The 22,573-nt window shown below is 43.9% G+C and overlaps 1 protein-coding gene across 1 annotated transcript in view; it reads right to left on the bottom strand.

Moving 5' to 3' along the window:
• Positions 1 to 22,573, bottom strand: part of PALD1 (phosphatase domain containing paladin 1) — a 271,064-nt gene that overhangs the window by 80,966 nt on the left and 167,525 nt on the right. The window contains exon 11 of the mRNA XM_078783909.1: positions 11,940 to 12,044. Within this exon, the coding sequence (XP_078640035.1) occupies positions 11,940 to 12,044 (105 nt within the window). The remainder of the gene's footprint in view (positions 1 to 11,939; positions 12,045 to 22,573) is intronic.

Genomic DNA, 22,573 nt, shown 5'->3' with positions numbered 1-22,573 from the left:
AGTCCGCAAGCCATGCGTGGAGATTTCCATGGATACCACAGGAGGAGAGTTTGGGGAGCAGCCTTGCGTGCCAGACCGTATCGAAGGCACGTGATATGTCATGGGAGACGGCTCTGATTTCCTGTTTGACATTGAGGACCTCCATCTATTGTTGAGACAGCAGAAGCAGCATGTCCAGAGTAGAATGACCTGGTCTGAATCCAAATTGATGATCAGAGATCAAGCCATTGGAGAAGAGGAAGGATTTGATATCCGAAGCAATGATGGATTCCATGACTTTGCTGATAATTGGGAGCAGGCTGATTGGTCTGTAGTTGCTAGGATCTGTTTTTGCACATTTTTTGTGTAAAGTGGTGATGTTGGCTGATTTCCAAGCTGATGGCAGATGACCTTCAGCAAAAGAGAGGGTGAAGAGAACAGAGAGAGGGTGAGATAGAGCGGCAGAGCAGCATTTTAGGACCTGTGGGCTGATGCCGTCTGGTCCAGTTGCAGAATCAGAGTCGAAGATTGACAGAAACTTCTCCACCTTGTCAGGAGAGATGGACACAGAGTCCAGTTGCAGCTGGGTACGACGGGTACAGGGAGAGACGGGTTTGGGACAAAAGATTTTGAGGCAAACACCGAGTTGAGGCATTCAGTTTTTTCATGTGCGGAGTCATCTGTGTAGCCATTTGAGGGAAGGGAGGCGATGGAGGGGGAACAAACACCAGAAATAGATTTGACAAGATGCCACCAGGATTTGGAAGAGGGAGACAGATAAGAGAGTTCACTCTTGAGAGTAGACATAGTGTTTCCCGGCTTTCCTGAGGGTAGACACACACTTGTTCTGGGCTTTGTGAAAGGAAATGAGATTGCCTTCCGTTGGAATTGCCTTCCAGGAGGCGAAGGCAAGTTGTTTCAGGGCAACTGCCTCACCACAAGATTCCATGTACCATGGGCAGGAGGAAGGGTATGACAACTGAAGACGAGATGGGATAAATCTGTGCATGAGAGAGAGCAATTTACTTTGGAAGAATTCCCAGGAAGAGTTGATGTCAGAGGCAGTGGAGATGGGAAACCAGTCCAGATGATTGAGGGCTGCTTGAAGACCATGTCAGTTGGCCTGAGTGAAATGCCAGACTCGTCGACGCTGAGGAGGCTCCCTGAGAATGGCCAGAGAGATGTCCACTTTAACAAGCACATGATCAGATGAAGCGATTGGAGCAGAAGAAGAGTTGCAGACATTTGCACGGGGGTTGTTATAACCAAGTCTAGAAGAGAAGATGGTCCGTTGACTGAGATCCGGGTCAGGAAATTGACAGATTGTGCCAGTCCCAATGAGTCACAGAAGTTATTTGCTGAGGTGCCATGGCTGGTGAGAGGGGTACCCACACCCAGCCAGCTGGCATGATGACAGTTGAAATCACCACGTATGAGAAAGAGAGAGTTGGGATGAGAAGATAGATGTTGGTCCATGTTATCAGACAGCGAGATGTAGATGGAGTCATCACTGTTTGGTGGACGGTACAGAACACATATGAATAAAAGGTGAGAGCGAAGGGGAAGCCGTAGCCAGAGGTACTCCAGGGGGTGAGGTGGAGAGAGGGCAGTGCAGGGAGAGTGAGGAAGAGTTTTTGATAACGATAAAGTTTTCACTTGTGTCACCCAAGCATGTACAGGCCTTTGTGCACACAAGTCCATTCACCCTACAGGTACAATCAGAGTGACGGTCGGCAGTCTTAGCACAGTGGAAAACAACGAGCTCGATGAGACCTTTTGGTGCTGGATATTTGTACATCATGTTGGGCTGAATCATATGTCCATCATGTTGGGCTGAATCATATGTTCATCATGTTGGGCTGAATCATATGTTCATCATGTTGGGCTGAATCACATGTCCATTAGGTTGGGCTGAATCATATGTCCATCATGATGGGCTGAATCATATGTCCATCATGTTGGGCTGAATCATATGTCCATCATATTGGGCTGAACCATATTTCCATCATGTTGGGCTGAATCACATGCCCATCATGATGGGCTGAATCATATGTCCATCATGTTGGGCTGAATCATATGTCCATCATATTGGGCTGAATCATATTTCCATCATGTTGGGGTGAATCATATGTCCATCATGTTGGGCTGAATCATATGTCCATTATGTTGGGCTGAATCACATGTCCATCATGTTGGGCTGAATCATATGCCCATCATATTGGGCTAAATCATATGTCCATCATGTTGGGCTGAATCATATGTCCATTATGTTGGGCTGAATCACATGTCCATCATGTTGGGCTGAATCATATGCCCATCATATTGGGCTAAATCATATGTCCATCATGTTGGGCTGAATCATATGCCATCATGTTGGGCTGAATCATATGTCCATCATGTTGGGCTGAATCATATGTTCATCATGTTGGGCTGAATCACATGTCCATTATGTTGGGCTGAATCATATGTCCATCATGTTGGGCTGAATCATATGTCCATCATGTTGGGCTGAATCATATGTCCATCATGTAGGGCTGAATCATATGTCCATCATGTAGGGCTGAATCATGTCCATCATGTTTGGCTGAATCATATGTCCATCATGTTTGGCTGAATCATATGTCCATCATGTTTGGCTGAATCATATGTCCATCATGTTGGGCTGAATCATATGTCCATCATGTAGGGTTGAATCATATGTCCATCATGTTGGGCTGAATCATATATCCATCATGTTGGGCTGAATCATATGCCCATCATGTTGGGCTGAATCATGTGTCCATCATGTTGGGATTGTGCATCATCTGATATTTCCCATTCACTGATGCTAGGATCTGGTAGGACTTGCTTTGCCTGAAGAGCTCACCTCCACACGTGTCTGATAGTTATCCCGTTTAATATGAATATCTCACCTCCACACATGTGTCTGATAGTTATCCTGTTTAATATGAATATCTCACCTCCACACGTGTCTGATAGTTATCCCGTTTAATATGAATATCTCACCTCCACACATGTGTCTGATAGTTATCCTGTTTAATATGAAGAGTTCACCTCCACACACGTGTCTGATAGTTATCCCATTTAATATGAATATCTCACCTCCACACGTGTCAGATCGTTATCCCATTTAATATGAATATCTCACCTCCACACGTGTCAGATAGTTATCCCGTTTAATATGAATATCTCACCTCCACACGTGTCTGATAGTTATCCCGTTTAATATGAATATCTCACCTCCACACGTGTGTCTGATAGTTATCCCGTTTAATATGAAGAGCTCAACTCCACACGTGTCTGAGAGTTATCCCGTTTAATATGAATAGCTCACCTCCACACATGTGTCTGATAGTTATTCCGTTTAATATGGAGCTCACCTCCACACGTGTGTCTGATAGTTATCCCGTTTAAAATGAATAGCTCACCTCCACACGTGTGTCTGATAGTTATCCCGTTTAATATGAATATCTCACCTTCACACATGTGTCAGATAGTTATCCCGTTTAATATGAAGAGCTCAACTCCACACGTGTCTGAGAGTTATCCCGTTTAATATGAATAGCTCACCTCCACACATGTGTCTGATAGTTATCCCGTTTAATATGGAGCTCACCTCCACACATGTCTGATAGTTATCCCATTTAATATGAATATCTCACCTCCAAACATGTCTGATAGTTATTCCGTTTAATATGAAGAGCTCACCTCCACACATGGGTCTGATAGTTATCACGTTTAATATGAATAGCTCAACTCCACACACGTGTGATAGTTATCCCGTTTAATATGAATATCTCACCTCCACACATGTGTCTGATAGTTATCCCGTTTAATATGAAGAGCTCACCTTCACACATGTGTGATAGTTATCCCGTTTAATATGAATATCTCACCTCCACACATGTGTCTGATAGTTATCCCATTTAATATGAAGAGCTCACCTCCATACATGTCTGATAGTTATCCCGTTTAATATGAATATCTCACCTCCACACATGTGTGATAGTTATCCCGTTTAATATGAAGAGCTCACCTCCACACATGGGTCTGATAGTTATCACGTTTAATATGAATAGCTCAACTCCACACATGTGTGATAGTTATCCCGTTTAATATGAATATCTCACCTCCACACATGTGTCTGATAGTTATCCCGTTTAATATGAAGAGCTCACCTTCACACATGTCTGATAGTTATCCCGTTTAATATGAATATCTCACCTCCACACATGTGTCTGATAGTTATCCCGTTTAATATGAAGAGCTCACCTCCACACATGTCTGATAGTTATCCCGTTTAATATGAATATCTCACCTCCACACACGTGTCTGATAGTTATCCCGTTTAATATGAAGAGCTCAGCTCCACACATGTCTGATAGTTATCCCGTTTAATATGAAGAGCTCACCTCCACACATGTCTGATAGTTATCCCGTTTAATATGAATATCTCACCTCCACACACATGTCTGATAGTTATTCCGTTTAATATGAATATCTCACCTCCACACATGTCTGATAGTTATCCCGTTTAATATGAAGAGCTCACCTCCACACACGTGTCTGATAGTTATCCCATTTAATATGAATATCTCACCTCCACACATGTGTGATAGTTATCCCGTTTAATATGAATATCTCACCTCCACACATGTGTGATAGTTATCCCGTTTAATATGAATATCTCACCTCCACACATGGGTCTGATAGTTATCCCATTTAATATGAATATCTCACCTCCACACATGTGTGATAGTTATCCCGTTTAATATGAATATCTCACCTCCACACATGTGTCTGATAGTTATCCCATTTAATATGAATAGCTCAGCTCCACACATGGGTCTGATAGTTATCCCGTTTAATATGAATAGCTCAACTCCACACATGGGTCTGATAGTTATCCCGTTTAATATGAAGAGCTCACCTCCACACATGTCTGATAGTTATCCCGTTTAATATGAATATCTCACCTCCACACATGTGTCTGATAGTTATCCCATTTAATATGAAGAGCTCAGCTCCACACATGGGTCTGATAGTTATCCCGTTTAATATGAAGAGCTCACCTCCACACATGGGTCTGATAGTTATCCCGTTTAATATGAATATCTCACCTCCACACATGGGTCTGATAGTTATCCCATTTAATATGAAGAGCTCAGCTCCACACATGGGTCTGATAGTTATCCCGTTTAATATGAAGAGCTCACCTCCACACATGGGTCTGATAGTTATCCCGTTTAATATGAATATCTCACCTCCACACATGGGTCTGATAGTTATCCCATTTAATATGAAGAGCTCAGCTCCACACATGGGTCTGATAGTTATTCCATTTAATATGAAGAGCTCAGCTCCACACATGGGTCTGATAGTTATTCCATTTAATATGAAGAGCTCAGCTCCACACATGGGTCTGATAGTTATCCCGTTTAATATGAAGAGCTCACCTCCACACATGGGTCTGATAGTTATCCCGTTTAATATGAATATCTCACCTCCACACATGGGTCTGATAGTTATCCCATTTAATATGAAGAGCTCACCTCCACACATGGGTCTGATAGTTATTCCATTTAATATGAAGAGCTCAGCTCCACACATGGGTCTGATAGTTATTCCATTTAATATGAAGAGCTCAGCTCCACACATGGGTCTGATAGTTATCCCGTTTAATATGAAGAGCTCAGCTCCACACATGGGTCTGATAGTTATTCCATTTAATATGAAGAGCTCAGCTCCACACATGGGTCTGATAGTTATCCCGTTTAATATGAAGAGCTCACCTCCACACATGGGTCTGATAGTTATCCCATTTAATATGAAGAGCTCAGCTCCACACATGGGTCTGATAGTTATCCCATTTAATATGAAGAGCTCAGCTCCACACATGGGTCTGATAGTTATCCCGTTTAATATGAAGAGCTCACCTCCACACATGTGTCTGATAGTTATTCCATTTAATATGAAGAGCTCAGCTCCACACATGGGTCTGATAGTTATTCCATTTAATATGAAGAGCTCAGCTCCACACATGGGTCTGATAGTTATCCCGTTTAATATGAAGAGCTCACCTCCACACATGGGTCTGATAGTTATCCCGTTTAATATGAAGAGCTCACCTCCACACATGGGTCTGATAGTTATCCCGTTTAATATGAATAGCTCAACTCCACACATGGGTCTGATAGTTATCCCATTTAATATGAAGAGCTCAGCTCCACACATGGGTCTGATAGTTATTCCATTTAATATGAAGAGCTCAGCTCCACACATGGGTCTGATAGTTATCCCATTTAATATGAAGAGCTCAGCTCCACACATGGGTCTGATAGTTATTCCATTTAATATGAAGAGCTCAGCTCCACACATGGGTCTGATAGTTATCCCATTTAATATGAAGAGCTCAGCTCCACACATGGGTCTGATAGTTATCCCGTTTAATATGAAGAGCTCAGCTCCACACATGGGTCTGATAGTTATCCCGTTTAATATGAATAGCTCCAACTCCACACATGTGTGATAGTTATCCTGTTTAATATGAAGATGGCATGGCAGAGACTGTCGGGAAAGGATTTACAAACATGTGCCACAACACTACCACCAGGACATAAGCTGGATTGGTCAAAGTGTAGGAAGGAGTAGCCAGAGAAGGGGACACATAAGTCAGGAACATCATGTGTAGGAACCACTCAATATGACGAGATGCCGAGGTGATCATAACAAAGATCTGTGGAGCTTGAATGAAGAACTTTGATGATAGAAACCCACAGAGTGAGAAAGAGAGAAGGACCAGGGATTTGAACGATTCGATTCTTCGGGAAGAATGGTTGGGAAATCAGGTGTGAGGAATGTGTCCGTTAGCAAGACAAAAAGCCAAAGTGGGAGAGCCAAGGTATGGGGAGAGTTGAGAAGAGGGGCTGCCAATCCAAATACTGTACGTGCAATATGAAGGGGTGAGGTGGGGGGGGGGGGGGGCTGAATGGATGTAAGAACTGCTTGAAGGGGTCTTCGACTTCCTTAATCTTTTCATTCTCATTCTTCCCTCCAAGAGTGAAGACAGCTTTCACCATCATCTCAGGTCATCTTTTACCCCATGCATCTTTTCTACTGCCCTCAACACCACCCCTTTCCTCACCGAGCCGACCTCTTTCCGAGTTTCCAGTTTTTCCTTCCACTTCTGTGATTGAGAGTTTGTGGCTGGACCCATCTTCTTCACTCACCCCCTGCATCCTCCCATTATCCTCATTTCTCCAAGTTTCCCTCTATTTTGACCCTCAAACCTGTTTTGCTGTGTCCCCCTCTTTTCTACTGTTACCGGTATTTTTGTTCTGGTATTTCCTGATCTGTTGTGTGTTATAGCTCCACCACGAGTCTCAACACAATGTACAAAAATGAAGAGGGACAGCTGCAATAAATAAAGATGGGGGGGTGGTGGTTAGCTACTGCTAAAGGGTGCGTCGAGCACTGTGCGGAAGGGGGTATGGAAATGGTTCGGTTGGATGCATGTGCATTTATAACAAAACGATTTGCACTTTTGCACCTCAAATTCCAGCACAGGGGAACAAAAAACTTCCACTATAGAAAAGTGAACTCGTAAATGTCCATAAGAAAACCGCAATCCATCTTTTAAATGGATTATTAAATGCCAGATTCAGTGGTATTATGGTTGGAGCGCCCGCTCTGGGTCGAAGAGGTTGGCGGTATGATAATGGCCATGGCCAAAGAATGGTACTAGCGGGGCCCACCCTTGCTTCACCGATGAACCAATTAGTCATCCTGTTTGCCAAAAAACCCTTCCCCCACCCCAACCCCTTCCCTGTCCTCATGTCCCAGTCCCCTCACCTTTGCTTCCCCCACTTTGCTTCCCCCACCTTTGCTTCCCAACCCCTGTTTGTCCTGTGTGTCCCTTCCCACAAAAAATGTTTCACACATGATGACAGGCTTCAAAAGTCCCCTCCATTTTTTTTGGAATGGAGGACAAAGCAAGGAAGACAAATTTACCCGCATGAAGAGTGCATGAAAAAAAGGGATTGTAGTACCCTCTGCCAACACCACCAGATGGTGCCACACAGTACACATTTACATAGAAAATGTATGCACCCACCCCCCCCCCCCCTCACTGCCCCTCCACACCCTGCCGTGAGGCCGCGCCCACATCGCTTATGCTACCCCTCCGCCCCCCCCCCCCCCCCACAAAGTTGTATTTGTGCTCTGAGTTTGGAGTTTGTAACTTAAAAGATGTGGCCGTGCATCCAACATATACAAACATAGAGAGAGTGAGAGATATTTTGCCTTTTATAGGTATAGATGCACCAGTTCATCATTTGATGCTCAGCATTTACAACATCGTGTATGGATAAAGTCTGTGGGTTGTCAAACCATTGGGGCACGGCAGAGTTATCTCCTTAAAGGGCCAAAGACACAGAAAATCATGTTTAGTTTAATTAATGGATATTGCTTCACTGAACACTTAATCATTGTTTTTTTTTTACGACGTAGCCAATAGGGCAATGCCATCTGGAAAAGCATTTGTCCGTCTGGTGGATATTTGTGAGGGTCATGCAAACATACATACACAGATCAGGGCTGAGGATTTGGTCACATGACAGGGAGATGGTGTTTAGTAAGCATGCAAGTTGCATGTTTTACAAAAAGGAAATATAACAAGTACAGATACATTCAAAGTACACCGCCCCCCATGCCAAATAATTAAATATCCTACATTTGTCCTGCATTAAATATCCTACAATTAAATATCCTACAATATCCTACATTTAGTAGCCTGGCGTTGGCTTAGCGGTCAGGGTGCTGGCTTGGGATCCTAGGATCCTGGGTTCGAATCCCGGTCGATCGCTGAATTAACGCGAGGGGGGTTGACTCAGCCTGTCATCCTTCCGAGGTCGGCAAATTGAGTACCAGCCTGCTGGGATGAATGATCACGGTGTGTACCCCGATTCAGAATAGGCACACTGTGTCCCTGCGCATCGAAGAGCATGACCAAGGGTTCGCGTCAGGAAGGGCATCCGGCCATAAAAACATTGCCTCAAAGAGGGAACCATGATTGTCATGGGGCCCGCAAGGCTAACCCCTGCTCTAGTGGGGAAAAATGGCCTTAAAACGATCATTCATTCATTCATTCATTCATTCATTCATTCATTCAACCTACATTTGCCTCCTGCGCCCGGCAATACCGCAGTGCAGCTCATAGAGATTGCATTGGGAGGGAGAGGTGTACACTAATTGATCGATTAATTGCATAATTAAAATCAATAAAAGATTATCACAAAATATTTTCATAATCAATTGGCTAGTAGCATAACTAAACCACTAGTGCTTCATCCGAAGATATATCTTTTAGAAATTTAATTAAATAACTCATTAATAATAAATTAAATAATTAATTGATGAATCAACAAATAATTAATCGATTAATCAATAAATAATTAATCGATTAAATGATTAATCAATAAATCAAAAATATCCTTGATCGCCACATCACTTGGTCACTGTCATGTCCAAATATGAGCTTCCCAGCTCAAAAGGTGCCTGAGATATTGGCCAAATGAGAAAGAAAATAAATAAATGATTAATAATGAAAATAAATAAATAATAATCATTTAAAAATGTAATTATTAATCAATTCGGTCATAGAACACATAAACCACCACCATTTTATCAGAATCTGTAACTTAAAAGAAATAAATTTAGTCATTAATCGAATAATTAAATAATTAATCGATTAATTGATTAATTGATTAATTAATAAATCAAAAATAGCCTTTGCAGCCAAATCACCTGGTCATTGGCATGTCCAAATATCAGCTTCCTAACTCAAAAGGTGCCTGAGGTAATGGTCAGAAGAGAAAGGAAATTTGATTAATTAAATAAGTACTTAATTAATCGCTAATAATTAAATAACTCCTCAATTAATTGAATAATCAAAAAACAAAAAAATACTGTTTTTGACAAAGGACTTGCTCACTACTGTGCCAAAATTTCAGCTTCCTCGCTCAAAGGATGGCTGAGATATCGCCCGGACAAACAAACAAACAAACAAGAAAGAAAACAAGAAAGAAAACAAGAAAACAACCAGAGTGAAAACTGAGTACTCCCTTTCAGCGCGCGTCACTGCCGAGCCCCCTTCGGTGCCCGGCAGTGACGATTTGCAATGCCTGGAGATGGCATAGGAAAGGAGCGGGGGTGTACAAAAACAAGAAGAAAACAAACAAACAACCAGAGTGAAAACGGAGTACTCCCTTTTAGCGTGCGTCACTGCTGAGCCCCCTTTGGTACCCGGCAATGACGTTTTGCAATGCCTGGAGATGGCATCGGAAAGGAGCGGTGTACAACAAACAACCAGAGTGAAAACTGAGTACTCCCTTTCAGCATGCGTCACTGCCGAGCCCCCTTCGGTGCCCGGCAATGACGTTTTGCAATGCCTGGAGATGGCATAGGAAAGGTGCGGTGTAATAGTAATTAAAAAATCTTTATTGTCCCATATTCAGGGAAATTATTCTTTGGTGACACCATAAGTTGACCATCATTAAAACATAAAACACAAAGGGAATAAGAAAACAACAAGTACAGATGCATTCAAAGTACACCGCCCCCATGCCAAATAATGAAATATCCTACAGCGCGGCATTGCCGGGGCTCAGACTGGTTTGTGCCGCAGCTTGAAAATGTAAACCTTCTTGGACATGTGTGGTTTCAGCAAGATGATACACCTGCCCATTATGCTATTACTGTTTGGGAACACCTCTGTGATATGTTTAGAGATGGGTGGATAGGCCGTGGCCCGAAAAACTTCCCAGGACCATTGGCCTGGCCACCAAGAGGCCCTGATCTGTCAGTATGTGAAAACTCTTTATAAGGAATCAAAGGAGGACGTGTCAAAGACCCGCTACCACCCAACAGATGTATGGAATGCATTTTCAATTATGTCCCAAAACAAAAAGATGATCAAAAAAGAACATGGAGACTAATTAAAGTGCGCTATGAAAATGATGGTGAACACACTGATGTTCTTGACACTTAAAATGCCTCTATGCAGATGCAAATGTGATGTCATATCAATAAAAACATACATATACATTCCTTACAAGTATATTTCCTACATATATGCATGCATGCAATACTTGTTGGGGGTAACCCAACTTATGATTTTATCTCAGTTCTCCCGAGGATGTCAGCATCTGTATGATTTTCATGAGCTTAGATTTTGTATTCAAAAAGAGGTGCAATGCGGAATAGCAATGATTTTAACAAAAATCAGGTCGTGTCGGAAATATTGAATGCACACGCTCACAGAATTACAATACACATAAACGTTGTATTTATTGCTTTGGTCCTAAACACCAGAATTGCACGAACACAACTAATCTGTGATTTGTAAATGGTGGTTAATTCAAACCCATCACCACATATCCATTCCTTTGGAATTTTCATTTTATGTGACTAAGAAAAAGATTGTGCAAGCAATTTGGACATCATAGAAATCATCACTTGAGATTTAGAACGTCATATCCATGTGTCATAACAAGGAAGTGTAAAACTCTAATAATGAGAAGATCAAACGTAATGTGATATTTGGTCAGAAGTTTACATCAAATCACAAGCAGGAGTTTGAGATTCGTTGAAGGCCAAGTGCATATGAGAACTACTTGATCGAATTTACAAGTTGAATTAGTGGCTACTGCTTGCCAAAGTCACAGCTGTGGCACTTTCATTTCGAGCATCGCTTTAAATGGCGGATTAATGAAGGGTCGCCATTTTGATGCTGCTCTATTGCTGTGCCCTCACAACAAGATAGATGTTTCATGTCAAAGCGAACACTTTTCATACGAAGGTTGTTGTAAAGTATATCAAAAGAAAAAAGATACAGAATCAATAAGTAATGGAAGACTGATTGGATGAACACCAATGATTAATGTTGACTAATAGATATACACCTGAATCTGGTAGTCTTCTTTAATAGCTTCAAGTTTGTTTTTATAGATTTGTAGGGTGTCCTTTAAATTATGTATCTCAGCACAAAGGACAATGATATCCTCCACCTGTAAATAAAGGAACATACATGTTAATCTGCATTCCAACATGTCCGCTGAACCAGAAAAATGTTTCTAATCTGTTTTCTTACAACAACTTGCAAATAATTTATGCACTGATTTTATATATATATGATTATATATATGATATATATATATATATACTAGGGGCAGTCAATAAGTAACCTTAAAATATTTTTCACAACTTGTTTATTGCGTATACGTGTGTAACAACAGAGTTATTTTTCAACATAATCTCCATTGCGTTCAATGCATTTTTCCAGCGCTTTACTAAGACCTGGATTCCTCTAGAAAAAAAATATTTTGTCTGCTTCTGTAGCCATTCGTGCACCGCGTCTTGGACCTCTTCGTCAGATCGGAAGGTGGTTCCACCCAAGCGCCTATTTAAGTGGCCCAAAGATGTGGTAATCCGAAGGGGGCGAGGACTGGCAAGTAGGGTGGATGAGGAAGACACTCAAAATGCAGGTCCTTGATTGTTGCAGCTGTAGCGCAGGCAGTATTGGGCAGAGCATCGTCATGCTGCAGCGAAACACCAGTAGTGAGTCATCCACGACATTTTGATCTGATTGCTGGTTTTAGATGATTTTTAAGGAGGTCACAGTATGATGCACTGGTGACTGTGGTCCTTCTAGGCATGTAATGCTCTACAAGTGGGCCTCAGCTATCCCAGAAGAGCGCCAGCATCACTTTTCCAGCTGATGTGCGGAATTTTTGGGCTTCGGTGAAGTTGAATGACGTCACTCTTTGCTTGCCCTCTTCGTTTCTGGCTGAAAGTAGTGGACCCGGCTTTCATCCCCAGTCACTATGCGCTGGAAGAGTGTTGCCTTCTGTTTCGTAACGTCACAGAAGTTCTTCACATGCGTCGACTCGCCGTTCTTTCAGTTCGGGTGCGAGTTGTCTAGACACCCACTTTGCAGACACTTTGTGGAACCCCAGCACGTTGTAAATGTTATAGTGTGCTGAATCATGGCTAATGTTACATTCGGAGACTACTTAATCCAGCGTAATGCGACGGTTTTCCCTGAGCACGCGCTCAATTCCTGCAACCATTTCTGGTGTGTCGGCTGTGTGAGGCCAGCCCGAGCGAGCAACGTCTGCCACACTGGACACGCCACTTTTAAATTTCCTGTCCCAGTCGTACACCTGCTACAGCGATAAACATGCGTCACCATATTGCATCTTCATTCTGCGATGGATTTCCCTGGGATTCACACCCTCACTTCCCAATAAACGGATGACAGAACGTTGCTCCTCCCTGGTGCATGCTTCGAAGGGATCCGCCATCTTAGAACTGCTCTACTGACGTTATACGCTCAATGTTGCCAGATCTAAAACACGCAAAACATAACTCTTACCCATAGATATACCATATGTCGTCTTTAACTACACATATTACATTCTCGAATTTATATCACCATTTTAAGGTTACTTATTGACTGGCCCTCGTATGTATATATACATTTATATATATATATATATATATATATATATATATATATATATATATATATATATATATATATATATATATATATATATATATATATGGGCTTATCTACGGTATTTTGACATTTGTGGCATGCCTCTATTGTTAACTGAACTGACGAAAGCAGAATGATTTTTTGTCGTACAAAATATTAAATTCAGATGTGGCACACCCTGGAGAGATACCAGAGATAGTTTGGATGATATGTTTGATGTTGATATGGTGATGATGATAGTTTGGAGATCCAATGATTTGGATGAACTGTTATTCATAGTTAATAATAAAAAGGTTTTCGCTTTGCCATAGTTTAAAAATGAGAGATACACGCTTCATCTGTGCAGAACAGATGGCTTTGTTGTATACGTGCGTTCTCTCCAGGCCTGATAGCCTCGTTGTAAAACTCTCTCCTTGGCTCGCAAACGGCGCCCCGAGCTGCGGGCAGGAATGCGGATTATATATATATATAATAACCACCTTTAGAGGCCATTTTTCCCCGCAAGCGGGGGTTGGCCTTTTTCGGGGACCGTGGTTGTTGTTGTTTTTTGGTCCCCTTTTTGAAGCAATGTTTTACAGCCGGATGCCCTTCCTGACGCCAACCCTTTTTGTCGCCTTTTTTTTTACGACAAACAGGGAATTACCAGTGAACTGGTACTCAATTTGCCGACCTCGGAAGGATGACAGGCTGAGTCAACCCCCTGGCGTTAATTCAGCGATTGACCGGGATTCGAACCCAGGATCTTAGGATCCTAAGCCCTCACCCTAGCCGCTTGCCCAACACCAGGACTATTGTTATGGATTATACGTGTGTGAAATGCGAACCATATACGTGAGATGCTTGAGTTTGTAGACATAGACCTTTTCTGATAGACTGTTAAAACATTAACTATATTTCGTATAATCAAATAATGCTTGAGTTATGATAAATATACTTGACTTCCCTACTCTGGATTAAGTTTAAATAAGAAAGTGAGCTGAAAGGTACATCCAACGCCTGGAACTCATCAAACGGCCTCATACATTTTATGGCCTTATCAGGACCAGGAATGCAATCCCCCTTCAGTGAGTTATATTTCTTGTCACCTCGGATGCTTGAAAACACATCTGGTCCGGATCCTAACGGTGCGTGCTTCACTCCTCCAAGGCGAAAGGACGGATGACGGTGGGGGACACGGCCCATTGGGATGCCGGTGGAAGGACCATTAGCCCGGTTTTCTTTGTCCTCTCAGACTCTAGCGGAGATTCTCTGATAAAGTGTGCCTCTATATAAACGAACTGCGAATCGATGTATCCTTAGGAAGGCTGATGATGGCACGCTGTCGATGTGTGCTGTAGAGTCAAGCTCTATCCTCCCAGCTGTGTACTTGGTGTTTAATAAACGTTTGTCATTCTCAACTGGTGGTGGAAGTCTATTACGATCAAGAAGTCACTCCCGACATATATCTATATATATATCTATATATATATATATATATCTACATCTATATATATATATATATATATATATATATATATATATATATATATATATATATATATATATATATATATATATATATATATATATATATATATATGCATACATATACAGGGTGAATCAAAGGTAGCGCCCACGCCCGATCTCTGTTTTTTCGGCTGTCAGATTCTTGCTGGGATGTCATGTTGTTAATAATTGCCTTGCAGATTATTAATTTTCTTAATTTATTTATTTTTGTTTTGCAGGTTATTGCTGAGAGGAATTGAAGGAATTGAAGGAAAGTGGATCGGCCGCTGCAGTCCGATCGAGTGGCCGGCACGCTCCCCAGACCTTACACCTCCAGATTTCTTTCTTTGGGGGCTCATGAAAGACCTTGTTTATCGTGAAAAGCCTCGAACCATTCAGGAATTGAAGGCTCAAATCACTGCAAAGTTTGAGGAAATTGATATCGAACTCTGCAAGCGTGTGTGCCACTCTGTGCCTGCTCGGCTGCAATTGTGCATCGATCACGAGGGCGGGCACTTTGAAAATTGCAAGTAAAACAGCTTGGTACACTTCCGTAATAATTTTCCCCTGAATAAATGGTTAGATGAACATGTCATTCATTTATTTCTACCTTCTTGTACACTGTAATACAAATGGCAAACATACAATCAACTGACAGAAATATATATATATGTAGGATGATCGGTGGCAGTAGGGCCTATTTTCCTGGCTTTACACAACGCAGAATTAACACTGGAAAGGGCCTATTCTCAGACATACTAAGAAATAACTATACTACAAATGAGGCTACATGTTGCTTGTGTGACTATCTATGCGGGACAGACTTTAATCTTTATTAGGCTCACTTTACAGACTCGAAACCATAACTATATATATATATATATATATATATATATATATATATATATATATATATATATATATATATATATATATATATATATATATATATGTACAGACTTGGCATTTAAAATGGAATTTTTTTTTGTGCGGGTGAACTTACTTTTCAAGATGTCTTAGAACCAAAAGTTCATTGGAATTATGTTGAAATTATTCTAGATTTTGTTAATGTGACCTTTAAAAGAAACAAAAACTACATTTGACATTTCGAAACAAATAAATTGATCCTTGAAAGTGATGTAAACTGATATCGAACTCAATTCATGGACAGTACTGTGTTAAACTTCTGTACGTTTTCCAGAAGTATCTCTTTATTTTGCACATGAGCCAAAAATTTGTTTTAACAAAAACAAAAGTTAAATTACAATTGGGATTACAGACAGTAAAATTACAGTTCAGTACTTCGTGTAACCCCCACGAGCATTCAGGAGAGCACGTACACGTTGAGGCATGCTGTTCACGAGATTTGCCAAGGTTTGGACAGGAATCGCTTGCCATGCAGTGACAATAGCCTGCTGCAATTCACGAACAGAGGTCGGCTGCTGGTCCAAGTGGTCGATTTGACGCGTTAATTCTGCCCACAAGTATCCGGGGACATGGCAGGCCACTCCATATGCTCTACACCACGGTCAGCAAGAAAGTGTTGGATCATGCGAGCACGATGAGGCCGTGCATTGTCATCTTGGAAGACAAAGTTTCCTCGAAAGGCTGCACGAGCAAATGGAAGCAATGTTTCTTCCAGAATGGCGCTGTACTTGAACTGGTTCAGGTTTCCATTCAGAACAACCAGGTCAGTTTTGCCCCCTGCATGAAAAGCAGCCCAAACGGTCACCCCACCACCTCCAGCTTGGCCTCTTGGCACGATACAATCTTTGTTGTAGGCTTCATGCCTTTGTCTGTGCACTCGGACGTGGCCATCTTGATAGACCAGAAATCTAGACTCGTCACTGTAGATCACGTGATTCCAGTGTCCTGGCTGCCATTGACGGTGCTCTCTGGCCCATTGCAATCGGCGCTGACGGTGTTGTCTGGTCAGGCGTGGCTTTCTCAGGGGACGCCTGGCATGATAGCCTGCTTGAACCAGTCGTTGGTTGTCTAGCCTTCTGGATACAGGCACATTTGTCAGTTGCTGCCACTCAGCCCTCCTAAGCCGATTAGCTGACTTGGTACGGCCATTGTGGACTAACCGGTGCAGCTGGCGATCATCCCTCCTTGTGGTTCTGCGGGGACGTCCTGGCCTCGGTATTGGAGTAGGGACACCCCTCTGAGCATTTCGTTTCAGGATCTTTGACACCTGACCTTGAGTGATGCCATACTGCCGAGCAATAGCACGCTGTTTCATGCCGTAATTTCGTAAAGCCACCACTCCATGACAAACAGCATTGTCGAGTTGACGGACCATCTCCAGAGGAAGCGGCAATAACTTTTGGAGACGTGCAGCAGTTGTTTTCCACTAATACAGAACGTAACAACCCTTGTATACCCGACTGTGAAGCCAATCATCAAATGCACCTGTCCGTACATTTTGCCACGCCACCTGTGATATAATCCTGTTGTTGACTTCTTGCTGCGACAGAAAATCAGTGACATGGTTCTTTTAACAAATAAATCACCAAAGTGTAAAAGAATCTCACCAGATTGATATACTGAGTTAAGAAAGTAAACCCAAGTCAAGAAAAAAAACATATTCCATATTAAATGCCAAGTCTGTATATATATATGGATATTGCGTACAAGACTCTATGCAATAAACAAGACTATTTTTTAATACTATATATATATATACAGACTTGGCATTTAATATGGAATTTTTTTTTTGTGGGGGTAAACTTACTTTTCAAGATGTCTTAGAACCAAAAGTTCATTGGAATTATGTTGAAATTATTCTAGATTTTGTTAATGTGACCTTTAAAAGAAACAAAAACCACATTTGACATTTCGAAGCAAATAAATTGATCCTTGAAAGTGATGTAAACTGATATCGAACTCAATTCATGGACAGTCCTGTGTTAAACTTCTGTACGTTTTCCAGAAGTATCTCTTTATTTTGCACATTAGCCAAATTTTTTTTTTAACAAAAACAAAAGTTAAATTACGACTGGGATTACGGACAGTAAAATTACAGTTCAGTACTTCGTGTAACCCCCACGAGCATTCAGGAGAGCACGTACACGTTGAGGCATGCTGTTCACGAGATTTGCCAAGGTTTGGACAGGAATCGCTTGCCATGCAGTGACAATAGCCTGCTGCAATTCACGCACAGAGGTCGGCTGCTGGTCCAAGTGCTCGATTTGACGCGTTAAGTCTGCCCACAAGTTCTCCATCGGATTCATATCCGGGGACATGGCAGGCCACTCCATATGCTCTACACCACGGTCAGCAAGAAAGTGTTGGATCATGCGAGCACGATGAGGCCGTGCATTGTCATCTTGGAAGACAAAGTTTCCTCGAAAGGCTGCACGAGCAAATGGAAGCAATGTTTCTTCCAGAATGGCCCTGTACTTGAACTGGTTCAGGTTTCCATTCAGAACAACCAGGTCAGTTTTGCCCCCTGCATGAAAAACAGCCCAAACGGTCACCCCACCACCTCCAGCTTGGACTCTTGGTACTATACAATGTTCGTTGTGGGCTTCATGCACTTGTCTGCGCACTCGGACGTGGCCATCTTGACGATAGACCAGAAATCTAGACTCGTCACTGAAGGTCACGTGATTCCAGTGTCCTGGCTGCCATTGACGATGCTCTCTGGCCCACTGCAATCGGCACTGGCTGTGTTGTCTGGTCAGGCGTGCCTTTCTCAGGGATGCCTGGCACGATAGCCTGCTTGAACCAGTCGTTGGTTGACTAGCCTTCTGGATACAGGCACATTTGTCAGTTGCTGCCACTGAGCCCTAAGCCGATTAGCTGACTTGGTACGGCCATTGCGGACTAACCGGTGCAGCTGGCGATTATCCCTCCTTGTGCTTCTGCGGGGACGTCCTGGCCTTGGTATTGGAGTAGGGACACCCCTCTGAGCATTTCGTTTCAGGATCTTTGACACCTGACCTTGAGTGATGCCATACTGCCGAGCAATAGCACTCTCTTTCATGCCATAATTTCGTAAAGCCACCACTCCATGACAAACAGCATTGTCGAGTTGACGGACCATCTCCAGAGGAAGTGGAAATAACCTTTGGAGACGTGCAGCAGTTGTTTTCCACTAATACAGAACGCAACAACCCTTGTATACCTGACTGTGAAGCCAATCGTCAAATGCACCTGTCCGTACATTTTGCCACGCCACCTGTGATATAATCCTGTTGTTGACTTCTTGCTGCGACAGACAATCAGTGACATGATTCTTTTAACAAATAAATCACCAAAGTGTAAAAGAAACTCACCAGATTGATATACTGAGTTAAGAAAGTAAACCGGTCAAGAAAAAAAAAAATTCCATATTAAATGCCAAGTCTGTATATATATTGTTGCGGAGATGAGGACTGTATTTTTTTGATTGTGTGCTGTATTATTATTATTATTGTTTATTCTGCGCCCCCCTACCTCCGGAGCTGTGTAAAGGTGAAAGGGCATCCCATAATTAGTCCACAAGCATACACATCAGCCAAATAATAGAATACCCCTGTTTGATAGTTATCTCTTATTCTGTGTTTTAGAGTAAGGCTGTGTCTCCCATTAATTTAAGTACTCCATTGCACCAGTGAAAGAGAATAGATCCCCTTTCATTCCCATCCCCAAAATCTCCATTCCCTTTTACATCCCCTTTCGTCATTGCCAAGCCTCGATTGCCCATATTACCTCCCCTCCAAAACCACCATTGAACATGTGCTCGAGTCGGGGAAGAAAGGCGTGCCCGCCCGTCGTCATCAAGGGCGGAGCGAGAGGGTCGCGTGACCAACCAGGGCCGAGGTGAGCACCCCGATGGGCGTGTCCTGAAGGCCGGCGGCTTAATCGCCGGAGGCGTTATAAAGGCGCGCACGAGAGAGAGTCGTGAGTTGGTCGTCAGTGGAGGAGTCAGTCAGTGGAGTCGGTGGTCAGTTGGTTGCGGTGAGGAGTCGGTGGTGGTGGTCAGTTGGTTGCGTTGGTTGCGGTGAGGAGTCGGTGGTAAAGAGTGAACGAACGCACAAGAAAGAGTTGAGGGTTTGGACCAGACGAGTCGGACAAGGCCTGGCAAAGCACGCGACGTCCACAGCAGCCACAACAGCAGCTTGGGGGCCTGAACGGCGGCTGCTAAACGCGCCGGCTGTGCTGCAGGACCCCCTTGGACCTTCCTCTCCCTCCAGCCATCCACCTCCTGCCATTCCATCCTTCTTGTGTACGTGAGTTTGTTCTGTTTGTTCTGTCCTGGGTTAATTAAGTCTGTATAAGCTAGTATTTTCACTGTGTCACCTGCGTCTTATGTGCTTGTAAATAAACGTGACTGCTTTCTTTTTGCTTATGTGTGTAAATAGTCAATAAATTCAGTAGTATTTCCAAACCTTTCTTTGCCTTCGTTTTCCTCTTTGCATTCGTCGTTTTAGTCTTTTCCCTCATTGAGCAACCGCGGTGCGATCTGGTCAACGTCGGGTGGAATCGGGTTCTAATCGGGGAGTAACTGTTCGGTCGCGGTTGGACCATCCGCTCGGCCCATCATACCATCTAAACCGCGATCAGTAACAATTGGTGTCGAGGAGTGAGATCGGACCCGAAGCGCGCTTAACGCGCTCAAAATTACAAAATACCGAAATTGCTATTGTTTTACAAAACCCGAATTTTGAAATCGCGCCATGGCTGGTCAAGGCGACGGGATGCCGGTGGGAGAGATAGACGGGGTAGAATCGACCCAGGACCTCGGGGAAATGTATGTGGAGGAAGGAGAGGAGGAGAACATTGGCAATGTGGTTGAGGGAGTATCAGACGCACAAGATGGCGTCCTCACGCACATGGTTAATGCGGCACCAAATTTAGCCGCGCCCGTGGTCGCGGCAGCCGAGCCAGAGATGCCGGAGTACATGCGATTTGTTATGGCCCAAATCATGGCGGGAATGAAACGGGAGAATGACGGTCTTAAAAAATTGAGTGATAAAATGGAACAATGGGGAAACCAAATGGAAGCAATAACGAACGGATTGGGAAACCAAATGGAAGCAACAACGAACGGAATGAGGGCCGATAGGGAGGAAAGGGAGCAGAGGGACAGAGACCGCAAGTTGGGCGAAAGGGTCCCAGGGGTGCACGAGGAGGTAAAGCGGGTCGAGAAGCGCTGGTTGAGCGAAGCGGAGAAAAGCGCGGGTACAATGACAGGGGTAGAAATCGCGACCCGGGGTTTGGAAAAGCCGGCGACCGCTGAGGTAGAGGAGGGTGTTTTATTAAAGCCAGCGGTCGCCGAGGTTAATAAAGAAAAAGCAGTGCTGGGAATTAAAATTGAAGAGATGACGGAGGTAGCCCGGGAATTGCAGGGAGAAATGGATTATGTACAAAGTCCCTGCTCACATCACGATGCTGTGCTTAACCCGAATGGAAGTTTACAGGTTTTGGTGCAGGGAGGAAGAAGAACCCCGAAGGTGAGACGTGCTGTGTATTGTGCTGGGAGATTTTGTAAATGGATGTTTAGCGCCAAAAGAATTTTCGCGCGCTTGGGATCGAGGAAGCATCCGGGCGTTGGTGAAGGGTCCCGTGTGAGTGGAAATGGCACGCGTGGGAGGAAAAAGTGTGCGTCGGCGAGTGGGTGTGTTATAAAGTGTGGGAGTGAAACCGAGTGCGAGCGAGAATGCACGTCGGGGTGTACGGAGTGTACGTGCGAGGGTGAGAGTGACCCGGAGAGTGAGTTGGTGGTGGAGCGGGTGCGAGGATGCACGCATGGGATGAACGGCGAAGGTGTGCGAGAAAGCACACCTGAGTTGGTAGTAGCGCGAGAGTGGGAGAGCCCATCTGAGCACGTTAGTGGGTGGATGCAAGAGTGCACGCCCATGGTGAGTGGTACGGAGTACGTACCGAGGGAGAGTGCGCAAGACGGTGCGCGAGGTGTGTTAAAGGAGTGTGCGAACAGCGAGTGTGCGCGAGAGGTGTGGTGTGTAACAGGGAGTACGTTGGTGGAATGTACGGACGGCGTTGGAACGCCGGGTTTTGTGAGGGTGAAAGGGGTAGCGTATGCGTGTGAGCATGCAAGTGAAGCATCGACGGTAACCGGGTTAGCGGTTAGGGCGACGGATAGCCGATGCGAGCACTCGGGGCGCGGGGTGCTTTGTTGGGTGCGAGGCCCGGTGCGGGTCGATGCTGCGTCGCTTCTCTTCGAAGCGTCGTTGCCGATTCGGGCTTGGCCCCGCCCCGCACGGTCGAGTCCGGGCCTTGGCGGGCTAGGCGACCGGTCCGGTTCAAGGGCGAGTGGGAGGAAGCGGAACGGTGCCCCCTCGTGGGGACGGGGTTCCGACCGGGGGAGATTGAGCCATCGGGCCCGGGACCGCAAGGTGCCGCGCCGAGATGGTGCGTGGAACCTCGGTCCAACCAAACCACCTCCCTTGAACCGAAAGCCGGACGGATTCAACCTGCAGGTGACCAAACCACCCGAATTCATTGCTCGGCTTTACGAACCGAGTTTAATGATGTCACGACGCACCGAGGCTAGGATATAGCGGACTGGATGATGATGGTAGTGATTTGATACGAAATTTATAA

This window comes from Myxine glutinosa, chromosome 8 (genome assembly GCF_964187855.1).
Source record: "Myxine glutinosa chromosome 8, kmMyxGlut1.1, whole genome shotgun sequence".
Taxonomy (NCBI): Eukaryota; Metazoa; Chordata; class Myxini; order Myxiniformes; family Myxinidae; genus Myxine; species Myxine glutinosa.
This window is presented reverse-complemented; position numbering and strand designations above follow the sequence as displayed.